This window comes from Leptodactylus fuscus, chromosome 11 (genome assembly GCF_031893055.1).
Source record: "Leptodactylus fuscus isolate aLepFus1 chromosome 11, aLepFus1.hap2, whole genome shotgun sequence".
NCBI classification, from domain to species: domain Eukaryota; kingdom Metazoa; phylum Chordata; class Amphibia; order Anura; family Leptodactylidae; genus Leptodactylus; species Leptodactylus fuscus.
Window position 1 is genome coordinate 88711334 of NC_134275.1, and position 12117 is coordinate 88723450.

At 44.8% G+C, this 12117-nt stretch overlaps 1 protein-coding gene across 1 annotated transcript; it reads right to left on the bottom strand.

The window, feature by feature from the left end:
• Positions 1-685: 685 nt before the first annotated feature.
• On the bottom strand, positions 686-10334 carry LOC142184143 (cytochrome P450 2A4-like). Its single transcript, XM_075258873.1, has 9 exons — positions 10046-10334; positions 9771-9933; positions 5621-5770; positions 5021-5181; positions 4643-4819; positions 4345-4486; positions 3587-3774; positions 2324-2465; positions 686-914 (listed from the first exon to the last, which is right to left on the bottom strand). The coding sequence occupies exons 1-9, from the start codon at positions 10223-10225 to the stop codon at positions 730-732; spliced, it is 1488 nt and encodes a 495-aa protein (XP_075114974.1). The 5' UTR covers positions 10226-10334; the 3' UTR covers positions 686-729.
• Positions 10335-12117: the final 1783 nt, after the last annotated feature.

Here is a 12117-nt window from a genome sequence, read left to right on the forward strand (position 1 = left end):
ATCCTATGAATAGAGGGTAAGTATTGTGTGTATGATAGAACCCCTTTAATTGGGAATACGTCCCTCCATTTAGATTATTTTATATCAATGTCTAAAGTGTCATATTCTGATTTGTGACTTGGTAAAATGAGTTTTGGTTCTGTTAGAGATTAGGCAGATACGAGGGGTAAGATGGAACAATTGAATCCCAGCTAAATGGACGCTAGGGTTGAACGATCGGGATCGGCTGAAAAATGATCGGAAATCAGATTTTGAAATCTCAAGATCGGCTCAACCCCACCATATATATAATATACAATTAGGGTTGAGCAATCGGGATTGGGAAAGATCGGATCCCGATTGGCGATCGAGCAAATTTCACCATCGTGATCGGCTGGAAAATTATCAGAAATCGGATTTTAAAATCGATCCTGAAATCTCATGATCGGCTCAACCCTAATGGCCGCCTTACATGATGAGATCCTTTCCTGAGCCAGCCAATAAGGAAGTATTGACTTATCTGGTTAGACACGGGGTAGCGATACATTCAGCCACACCCATATATAACATCTGGTTCCCGTACTGCCCATAAAATAATTACAGATGTTACAGAATTTTATTGCACACTTCCACATTAGGACCAACAGACCCAGGATAGAAATCAATATCCTTCAAAAATTAGAGCAGCCATCTTGTTTTGTGAGGTCAAGAACCCTCAGGTTTCATTTTTATTAGTCATTTATCTCCCACTCAATAGCGAGGGATGACTTTCATCTGGTATGGACGAGGTCGTGAAGCGTTAGTGTTGGGCTCGGGTCCGATACTCAGATTTCTTCTGTCTTCCGTGGGCTCCAAGGTAAATTTTTGCAATGTAGTGGTTAGAAAGAGGAAGATCTCCATCCGGGCCAGACCTTCTCCCAAGCACAAACGTCTGCCTGAGAAGACACAAACACAACAGAAGGTTAAACTTGAAGGCGTTAGGGTTATAAAATTAATTTTAACTCTTTAGACATTTCCAAGTCAATAAAGGAGGGAGGTCCCCTGATCAGTAAAACCATCTATATGTCAACATGGGGGTAGCGCAGGAAAACTGAAGTTATTTTGGGACAAATTCACAGATCACAGATGATGCAGGAATATTTTTTAATCTTTTTATAATTTATATATATATATAAATTCTCCTGTGAGGAATGGTGCCACTACTCCGGCCCATTGCTCCTCTGGTAAACCCTCTCTCAGCAGTACACTCAAATAGCGTCATGAACGCCTCCACTTCATCGTCAGCTGTCATCTCTTTTAGGAATTGGGTAACCTGTTTGGCCGCTGTCTCAGCAACCACTGCCGGTTTCCGTGACACACTAGAGCTTCCTGCTGACGACTTGTTTCACAACCTCTTGAATGAGCTGACGATCCTCACATGCACTTTCCAGGAATGCAATATTGGTTTGCTGTTGCGTGGCATTAGCTTGAAGCAGTGCTTTCAGTATTTCCTCCATCTTGGCACCTGCGGGGTCTTTACTGAACAACTTTGCAGCTTCTTTAACCCAGGACATTAACTGGTTACTGGTCTGTATAATTACAGCTGGTCAAGGCGTGCTGGGATGTGTTGTGCCCGCATCCTCCACCATATGTGATATATGGGGAATTCAGAAGCTCTGGTTTTTTTCCAAAAGCAATTGCAGCAGACAAGCTTAAAGGTACAGATAGTGCTGCTCAGCGGCTCAGCATATCAAAACAAACAAAAGCAAACAAAACCCTACGCCTCTCCGGCAGCTTGCTACACAGGTTGTTTCCTCACTAACCAGGGAGTCAGCCTACCGCTGGCCTCCTAACAAACAACGTTTTAAAGTTCAACAAAAGTTGCACATACCCAGCTCTTTAGTCGTGTCCTCTTTGGCAGAGCTTTCTCCCAGACTGGCTGACTGTGTCAGTGTTTCAGTCTCTCCTCTTAGTGAACCAGCACACCTGTGCTACCTACAAAGCCCTGCTGGTCTGTTTCCAAGCCCGGAGTGGATTGCCCTGCAGGGCTGGCCCGAACTTTACTCCAGTCCGGGACCTAACAGCTGAATGCCTGAGTGTACTGCAACAATCTGGGGGAAATATAGCGGTTCTCCCACACTATACCTCTCTCCACTTCACTATATATATAGTCTTTATGATATATATATATATATATTCTTCATGATACCCTTCATATATATATATATATATATATATATATATATATATATATATATAAAGGGTATCATGAAGAATAGTTTGTCCTGCAAACATTAAGTCAAAAACATACAACTAAAATCAAAAAATTCCTCTGGCAGGAAGGGGTTAAGTAATAAATTCGTACCTACAGAGAATGGCGTAAAGGCATCGCTCTTCTGAACACAACCTGTCTCATCTAGAAAGTGCCCAGGATCAAACTCATCCGGGTTCTTGAAATATTTGGGGTCTTTCAGGACAGAGGTCAGGACTGGGATCACCACCGTTCCCTGAAAGTAAATATATGAAATACATCCAAAAAGGGAACAAAACAGATCTGTTAAAAGTCAGCTCTAGTCGAAAGCTGATAGGAAGAACTGACCTAAAAAATACAGTGCACCGCAACGCGAGTCATGGCTGGAACGTAGTGCAATGAATACTAAGATGCCTAGAAGCACAATATACTGTAACCCACCGTGCAGGAACAAGTGGTATGTAAAGGTCGTGCAGGATCGGGGAACTTTGGGAAAAAATAGGCAAGTTAGATCTCCTTAATAGAAAAGGAGAACAATGTCCCTCCAGTGCCACCTATTGGAATGTAGAAAAACTTATAAGTCAAAACATTTCCTGGGGCGCAGTCATGACCTTTATAAACGTTATCTGGGTATTTATAGCATCGGGCTTGATCCACTGTATAACTCCAGTATACGGTGGCATCAGAGAACAGCATGATGATGTCCTATCCTGAAAAAAAGAGAAAGGGAGCGCTGTGTCTTGGGGGAGGGGCATGTCAAAAGTTTGCCGGGGGCCTATTCTTTGCTAGTTACGCCCCTGCTAGACCCCACCACACACAGTATAATAGGCTTCCCAAACTGCCCCCACACAGTACAATGTCCCACAGTGGCCCTGCACAGTATAATATCCTACCCAGAGCCCCCCCCCCCCCCCAGTAAGTATAATGCTCCACAGTGGACCCACACAGTATAATATGCTCCCACTCAAAGTATTATTCCCAACATAAAGTATTTCCAATAAACTTGATTCACTTAAAGCACACCCCTTTAAATTCTCTCTCTCTTCAGACCCCAGGGAAGGTCCTCTCCTGGGCATCCTTGCGGTGTTTGGCTATCTCCAGCTTTCTACTCAGGCTTAAAGTCAGGCTATCCCTTGTGACCCCAATGGTGGATTCCAGCGCGTGTGATGTCATCTGCAGGTCGTAGATAGCCAGAAGACACCCGGGAGAGTTGAGTATAATTGTTATTTTCACTCAGCTCCCCTTGGACGGCTTCTATTGGAAAGTCTGATGCTAAGTATGAGGTTTGAAAGAAGAAGCATTGTATGTCAGTGTGGATTTGTACACATATAAATAATACGGTATGTAAAGGAGCGTGGGAAGATCAGTATATTGTACCTTAGGAATGTGATATCCTCTGAAGGTCATGTCCTTGCCCATAATACGGGGAACTCCTCCAGGGACAATATCAGCGAATCTCTGGATCTCGTGGATCACGGCCTCGGTATAGGGCATCTTACTTCTGTCTTCTATCGATGGACTCCGATCTTTGCCTATTACATTGTCAATCTCCTCGTGGATTTTTGCTGGAATTTACAAAAACAGAAGAAGGGACACATTTCTCAGTCTGATGTTATATTATAGCTAATGACTGGTTGAAGATTGTTTGAAGGTGTAAAATACATAACTCTCAGATTCAGGACAGAGCAATACAACAATCCCAAATCTATAGACCCATAAAGGGACCTCTGGAAAGTCACCAGTATAGATGCAATGCATAAAAAGATGTGTAATGTTCCCTGGACCGTTACAAGGTGTTAGGATATATTGACATTATTTCCCCTCTGTACATTATAAACTTATCTAAACCTGGGATGTGTCTTATAGTCCGAAAAATACCATAAGGCTGGACGTGTTCCTTGGACCTCTACAGCTAAGTTCCTTGGTTTCAATGCAAGTAACGGGATCACCTACCTACAGTGCCATGTGCTATTCCTAGTACTAATGTCTTCTTATTGTATGTGGACAGAACTCAGTCGCCCCCCGGCACCAATGTCCAAGTAAGAGTACGAGCTCCGCATCGCCCAAAGCTACGACCCTGTTATTTTCACATTCAAATAAAACAACTTGTATTATTGTATTACTTGTATTATCACCTTGTATTTCCGGATATTTCAGGAGTATCAGGAGGGCGTATCTCAGGGTCAAACTTGTGGTCTCTGTTCCAGCAAAGAATAAGTCCAATATCGTCGCCTCCAGATTTACGTCATGAAATTCTGTGTCTGGATTATTTTTTTCCTGGAAATGAAGGCTTTATTATTATTTGACATGACTCCAACTCTACAGACAATAAAATACAATATTACCTTCCCAACCAATCTGATGATTTCATACAGTATCTGTAAAGATTGTTGACTACAGATTGCTATAGACGCCTTTGCCTCTGTTACCCACCTCCTCCATCCTTTTGAGGAAGCCATCGATGAAGTCCCGGGGACAGTTCTTATCCAAGGTGGCTCTTCGGTCATTCACCATCTCCTTAATAAATTGTTTCAAGTTATTCATCATTCTGAGCATCTTCTGGTGTGGACCCGGAATGTAGGACATTATAGTAGGGTTGATGGCAATTATCTAATTGGAGAAAAAAAATAGCGGAACATATTATTTGTTATGTATATATAAAATATGTAAATATTTCACTGATTTTAAAGGGAAATTTTCTCGATTTTTTTTTTGTTTTGTCCTAGGTTATTTTCTGCTTGTGGAACCCTTCCAGTTTTATAAATCCATAATAATTCCATTGCACCCAAATCTCTAATCTCTAATATTTACCATCGCTGATCGGCTGCTGAACATCTCGGAGAGATCGTGAATATGTGACAGGAGAGCCAAGAACTTTTCATCTTCATAGTCAAATCTTTCCCCAAACACAACAGAGCAGATGACATTGGAAACAGCGAGTCTCAGCATGTCTTCTGGATTGATAAGAGTCTCTGTAAATATAAAAGGGGGTCCGTCATTACTTTTATGGGGTTTTCCAGGACTTATCCCAAAGATAAATCATCAATATCAGATCAGTGGTTGTCCACTACCCAGAGACCAGAGTGTTGGGATGAGGACCAATAAGGACCAATAAATGTCCAATAAGTGTCCAATAAGTATTTGGACACCTGTGGTAGAATAGAAAAACACCATTTATTCCTATCCAATAGTTGGTAGACCCCAGCATCTGCTTCCATATGGATGGTATTGATCAACACAATACTCCCAGATGCCTGGTGACACTCCTGGTGTATGTGAGCCATTGGTTGGGTGGCCAGCACTCGTCGGTCTCTATCTCCCAGTTTCGGGGGTCTGCCGACTCGAGGCACATTCCGACATCTATGTATGGTCAACCATAGAGTGTGACAAATATTTTGGACCTTAACCCACCTTTCTCCTTCATAAATTTCTCGGCAAGACATCGGGCTTCTTCTTGGACTCTTTCTTCAATGCTTCTCTTTCCCATTCCAAAACTTCTTAGAGTTGTCAGAGTAAATCGTCGAAGGATTTTCCACCTCTCTCCGCTGCTTCCAAAGACCCCTGTAAGTGCAACCATAACAGAAACAAAACTTTGATAAAACTTAGCTGGAGCGTTGGCAAAAACCTTTCTATCTTGGAATATCTGTGGGCAATTGTGGGATGGAGTTTCTGCCTTCCTGGGGTAGCCGACCTGATCGGATCTTCTTCCAAGATGACTCTTTTTTTTTTTTTTTTTCCTTAAATGTAGATTGGTAGCCCCACTTAGAGCTCACAATGTACATTTTTCCCTATCAGTATGTTTTTGAAATATGGGATGGAAATCCGTGCAAACACGGGGAGAACATACAAACTCCTTGCAGATGGTTTTATGCCCTTGGTGGGATTTGAACACCAGGACTCCAGCGCTGCAAGGCTGCAGTGCTAACCACTGAGCCACCGTGTGGCCCCACTTCCAAGATGACTCTTGCACTTGTCAAGGCTTTGTAAGCGCAGAAGCAAATCCAATGCTGAGCTCTGTCTAATATTGCATGTCAGTCCCATTTGGATAAAGGATCATGAGCTACAATACCGGACAGAAGCTTGGAGTGGGCTGTGGAGTCAGAGTTGCAGAAACAGAGATAGTTTTGGGGGAAGTCGGAGTTGCAAAGAAATCACCAGCTCTGATTGAAAAAGAAATGGCTAGCTGTAAAATAAAATGCTGAATTATTTGTAATTATATTATACAATTAGTAATATTATTAATTAGTTGTATAACTTGTTACATATCTACTGTCATAGGAATAGACCAAAAGAGTCAGAGTCAAAGTCAGAGTCCAATTGTGTAAAAGTAGAGGAGTTGGAGTCAGAGGTTTGGTCTTCCGACTCCACAGCCCTTATAAAATGTCTGAAATCAGAACAATTACAGGTTAGAGTTTGTCACGGGATGGTTAGAGTCTATACTATAGGCAATGTGTAATATATATTTCATGTGGAATGTATTCTCTAACCTGTTATATACATCAATGTGTAGTTGGCTGATTAGGGTCTAGTGTGTTAGCACATTGTATGCAAATACCTCTAACTAGTGAGGACCAGTGAGGACAATGGGTGGAGATAATCTGATCAGTGTCTCCAAGAAGATGTTGGATGGTGCATTGTCCATAGTAGACAGGGAGTCTGCTCTCCTTGGTATAGGTGAGGGGGGAAGGATCTGTGACTCAGCCCTTCCCACCCACAGATATAGGTGTAACAGTTTTAGTATATAGTTGTAGCTGGAGTTAGTATGTGTTAGCCGGCCTGTGCACAGCTCTGCAGAGAGCCAGGATATAGTTACAGGACCAAGGAACCAAAGTTATCATTGGATTGTGACTTCTGTGGACTTATTGTTATTACGGTTGATGTGACCGCTGCCGGCTACTAACTTTGTGGATTACAATAAATTGCTGTTGTCTCCCGACCTCTTGCGTCCGTGTTGATTCAAAAGACCATCCGGAGGAAGACGTATACCTTTGCTCCGTGACAACTGGTGGCAGCAGTGGGATCAACAGCGGACAGCGAGATGGACTACAGCAGCTCAGCGATTAATGGAGCCACAACCTCAGAATACAGGAACTGGACTATGGCAAGTCTACAAGTAAGGGCCCGGGAACTAAACCTGAGTTACCAGGGAAGAACGAAAGATCAACTGATCGAGGCACTGGAGGAGATGACCCTGCAAAGCGACCATGAGGAGGGCTGCCCCCAGGAGACTGGAGAGATACGGGAGTGGCAGGTACAGACCCAAAAGAGCAGATGGGTTGTTTTGTATGAGGAGGAATTGGCAGTGCTGGGGCTAGGAGCAACTGCAGAGCAAAGGAGTAGAGCATTACAGAGGGCTCAGGAAACGGAGAAGGAGGAACAGAGAATGGCGCATGAAAAGGAAAGAATGGCGCATGAAAGGCGAATGGCTGAGATAACTACGAGGAATTATAATCAAACGCCGACCCCCAGCCCAACAGTGAGAGAACCACCATATGTCTCCCATAAACACTTCAAGACCTTTGATGAAGCGGCTGGGGATGTTGATGGATATTTTCAGGACTTCGAACACCAGTGCCACCTGATGGAAGTCCCAGAGAAGGATTGGGTCCGGTATCTGGTGGGGCACCTACGAGATGGGGCTGCGGAAGCTCTCAGAGCCATGGACCCTAGTGATCAGCGGGACTATGAGGCCATTAAAAGAGCGGTGCAGAAGTATTATGCAGTCACTCCAGAGACCTACCGAGTTCAGTTCCGCTCTTTGTCTTACAATGGGGGAAGCTCCTTCCACATGTTCGCCCACAAGTTGAAGCAAGCATGCAAGCGCTGGCTAGAAGGAGAGGAGGCTGTCACAGTCGATAAGATCCTCCAAGTCATACTTAAGGAACAGTTCTTTTCCCAGTGCCCCGCTGAGATCCGTGAGTGGGTGCTGGAACGGAACCCAGCCACAGTTGAGCAAGCTGCTTCTCTTGCAGATGAGGGCCTGACCATCAAGCCGCAGTGGAAGAGGTTGTTTGCAGAGGAGCGGAAAACTACCACAGTCCGCCAGACACCCTTCAGCCAGCCACCCACCTTTCGTGTCCGGCCTCAGGATTACAATTCCCCCTCTACCCCTGCCCCAGCCCATCGGCCTCCAGCTATGAACAACCCTGTCCCTAGACAACGACCCACTGGAAGAATGCTAGAGCGCAGATGTTTTGGGTGCGGGCGGCCTGGACATTTGCAAGCTAGTTGCCCTGCTAACATGGGGGCACGGGCCACCGTGGCATCCCGGCCTATTCACTACCTGGGAACCACCCCTAGGACAGAAAGTTTGGCCCCATTTCCAGATGACTCCATGAATGACCCATCTGTTCCACCTCCAGGGGTCTATGGGATTCAGCCTTCCGCCACACATCCCGCAAACCTTCAGAGGAAGCACTTGCAGGAGGTCCTACTGGATGGCCGAACAGTTGTTGGATTCCGGGACTCGGGAGCTTTCCTAACGGTAGCGGACCCCCGAGTTGTGCGACCCGAGGCCCTAGAGGAGGGCCCTGGCATTTCTATCAAGTTGGCAGGGGGTACTCAAAGACGTATTCCTAAAGCTACCGTGGAACTCGACTATGGTTATGGACCAAAACGATGCACAATTGGTGTGATGAGCGGGCTGCCGGCCGATGTTCTGTTAGGCAACGATGTTGGAAATCTACAGTGCCACTTTGTGGGAGCAGTGACCCGAAGCCAAGCTCAGAGAGACGCCAACATGGATCGACCGGATTTTCTGCCAGATGCCAGCCCTTCAAACCTACAACTTTACCATTCAGTACCGCCGAGGGAACCAACACCAGAACGCAGATGGGTTATCCCGGCAGGAGGACATATGAGCTATAGAGACTGATGTGCATTCCCCAATTTACCTGTGTAGGCCAATTGTGTCATGCACATGTTTTGACAGGGGGAGGGGTTGTCACGGGATGGTTAGAGTCTATACTATAGGCAATGTGTAATATATATTTCATGTGGAATGTATTCTCTAACCTGTTATATACATCAATGTGTAGTTGGCTGATTAGGGTCTAGTGTGTTAGCACATTGTATGCAAATACCTCTAACTAGTGAGGACCAGTGAGGACAATGGGTGGAGATAATCTGATCAGTGTCTCCAAGAAGATGTTGGATGGTGCATTGTCCATAGTAGACAGGGAGTCTGCTCTCCTTGGTATAGGTGAGGGGGGAAGGATCTGTGACTCAGCCCTTCCCACCCACAGATATAGGTGTAACAGTTTTAGTATATAGTTGTAGCTGGAGTTAGTATGTGTTAGCCGGCCTGTGCACAGCTCTGCAGAGAGCCAGGATATAGTTACAGGACCAAGGAACCAAAGTTATCATTGGATTGTGACTTCTGTGGACTTATTGTTATTACGGTTGATGTGACCGCTGCCGGCTACTAACTTTGTGGATTACAATAAATTGCTGTTGTCTCCCGACCTCTTGCGTCCGTGTTGATTCAAAAGACCATCCGGAGGAAGACGTATACCTTTGCTCCGTGACAGAGTTATTTTAGCCATTCACGTTACCGGCTTACCAAAATCATTAGAAAAAATTGCCCCCGAGCCCAGTTTTCCCTTGTCATTAAACAAGTCCCCGTGATCCACCAAGGCCTCCTTCACCGCGTCGTATCCAATGAGTAATATGAGCCGAACGTGTCCTAGGTAGAAGGTATAGACCGGTCCGTACGTCTCACTCAGCTAGAGGGATATGGAATAGAATATTTACTCACCCACCATTGTATTATAGGTCTGAGCTGGGGGAATATATTTAGAGATACACAGAGGTAACTTTGCCAATGATTGCACTTACCTTAACGGCAGACTGGGGTAATTCTGAAAGGGTGACCTGAAGGATATTCCCCAGGCCGGGCAGAGGGGTCGGTCCTGGGGGCAGGTTCTTCTGTTTCACCCCACTCCACCATTTAATGAAGTATATGAGTAGAGCGACTCCAGTAGCCAGGAGAAGAGTTACTGCAACATTCGGAGCCATCCTGTGACTACAGCGCTGTGTGTACTGTGTCCTGCTGTATATATGACCAGGACTAGGGTGAGCTGCCAGAATACAGTCACTGGGTGTGTTTAGGGTGCAGAGTGCAATGTACTAGAAATGTTGTGATATTTAGAATTTAAAGGGGTTTCTGGTCACAAAGTCTATTTGTTCTTGTCTCTCCAAGTAGTTCTTCCATCCCCCCCCTTGTCCTCTTGGTGTCTGTCCAGAAGTGTTATTGGCTGTGTACACCGGGCTCTGCAGACCTGACCACTGCATTTCCTAAGCTCGTTCCTGCAAGTCGCCGGGTAGAAGCAGCGACAGCGACTCTCCAGACACGGCCCTACAAGATCTCCGCACTCCAAGATACATACACCTACGTAACCAGGATGACATTCCCATTTATGAATCCCCCTCATACGTCTGGACCACCCTGATGTGTCCATGATAAGTATTTTGGATCTGCTCCTAGGACACAGCGCTCCTGCACAAGACAATACTAAAACATATCTTTGCAGATTTTTGCTCCCATATACTTTGCTCTAATACATTTGATTCTTCCTCTATACAGTATACAAATATATATGCAGTGGGTATTAAATAATATTGCACAGTATGGTGGGGCGCGCAGGGATGGCTGACACTTGGTGGACGCCATAATGGGCAGTGCAGTAAACATAGACGTATGTATTGAAGTAAGAGTTTGCTTGGAAATAGGACGTATAAGGAAGATTATGTATTAGGAGGGAAATTTCTGAAGTCACTTCTGCTGACGTCTATGTTGCCATAGTTTGCACCAAATGTAAGCCCTGATTCAGTTATGTGGATGGCAAAGGAATAGATATTGGGGGGGGGGGGGTCATTTTATGCCAGCCGATGTTGCCTGCCCAGCAGAAGGCGCTGTTATAGGGGTTGTCCAAGACATAAAAAAAATTGGACCTTGCACCAGTCTGCTGTTTCAGCCATATACAATGTCTGTGTACGGACAGAAGCGGCACTGATCCAAAACAGGGAATAGGAGCGGGGCTGCACATCCCAAATACACAGCTATATATGGTGTATACACTTTCCTGTACGGTCTAGCAGTGGTACCGGGAACTTCAGCCTCGCTCCCAATGACTTTAATAGGAACACAGGAGCTGCACCTTGTATCGGACTCCGGGCATTGAAACATCAGATCAATGAGGATCCAAACTGAAGTGATACCATTAACTGTCATCAGTATCCAGGTTTGCTAGGCAGTGGACAACCCCTTTAATTCAGCCTCATGATGAAGTAGGCGCTCCCATTCAGTGCTCAGAAATTTTGGGATCCAAAGTCTAAGACAGCAATGCAGGTCTCATAGTCAGCTTTAACCCTTAAAAATACTGACTTAGACTGTATTCACACTGAGTAACGCTGGCGTTTTTTGTGCTTATTTTTGCACATAGCACCGCGTATACGCCGCGTTAACGCCGGTCAATGCCACCGCAAAATAGCGTGGCGTTATCGCGGCGTATACGCAGCGTTAACGCGGCGCAACGCGGCGCTATGTGCAAAAATAAGCACAAAAAACGCCAGCGTTACTCAGTGTAAATACAGCCTTACCTGGTCATTAACAAGCCTTCTCCATAACATAGGGTAGAGACGGACATGTAAATGCCTATTGGGGGTTGTACATACAATCACTAAGGTATATGGGCAGCTTTAGATATATGAAGCATAAAAAATATACTATACAACCCTTATTATAAGACAGAATCCTAGTAGGATATTGTACAAGGCTACACAGTAACAGAAGACCAGGATGGAATTCTTATCAATTCTGTTTATTTATTTATTTATTTTTTTCATTTTTATAAATATAGACAAAAATAATGATCAAAATAAAGTGCAATATTGTGTCCTCAGGGGCT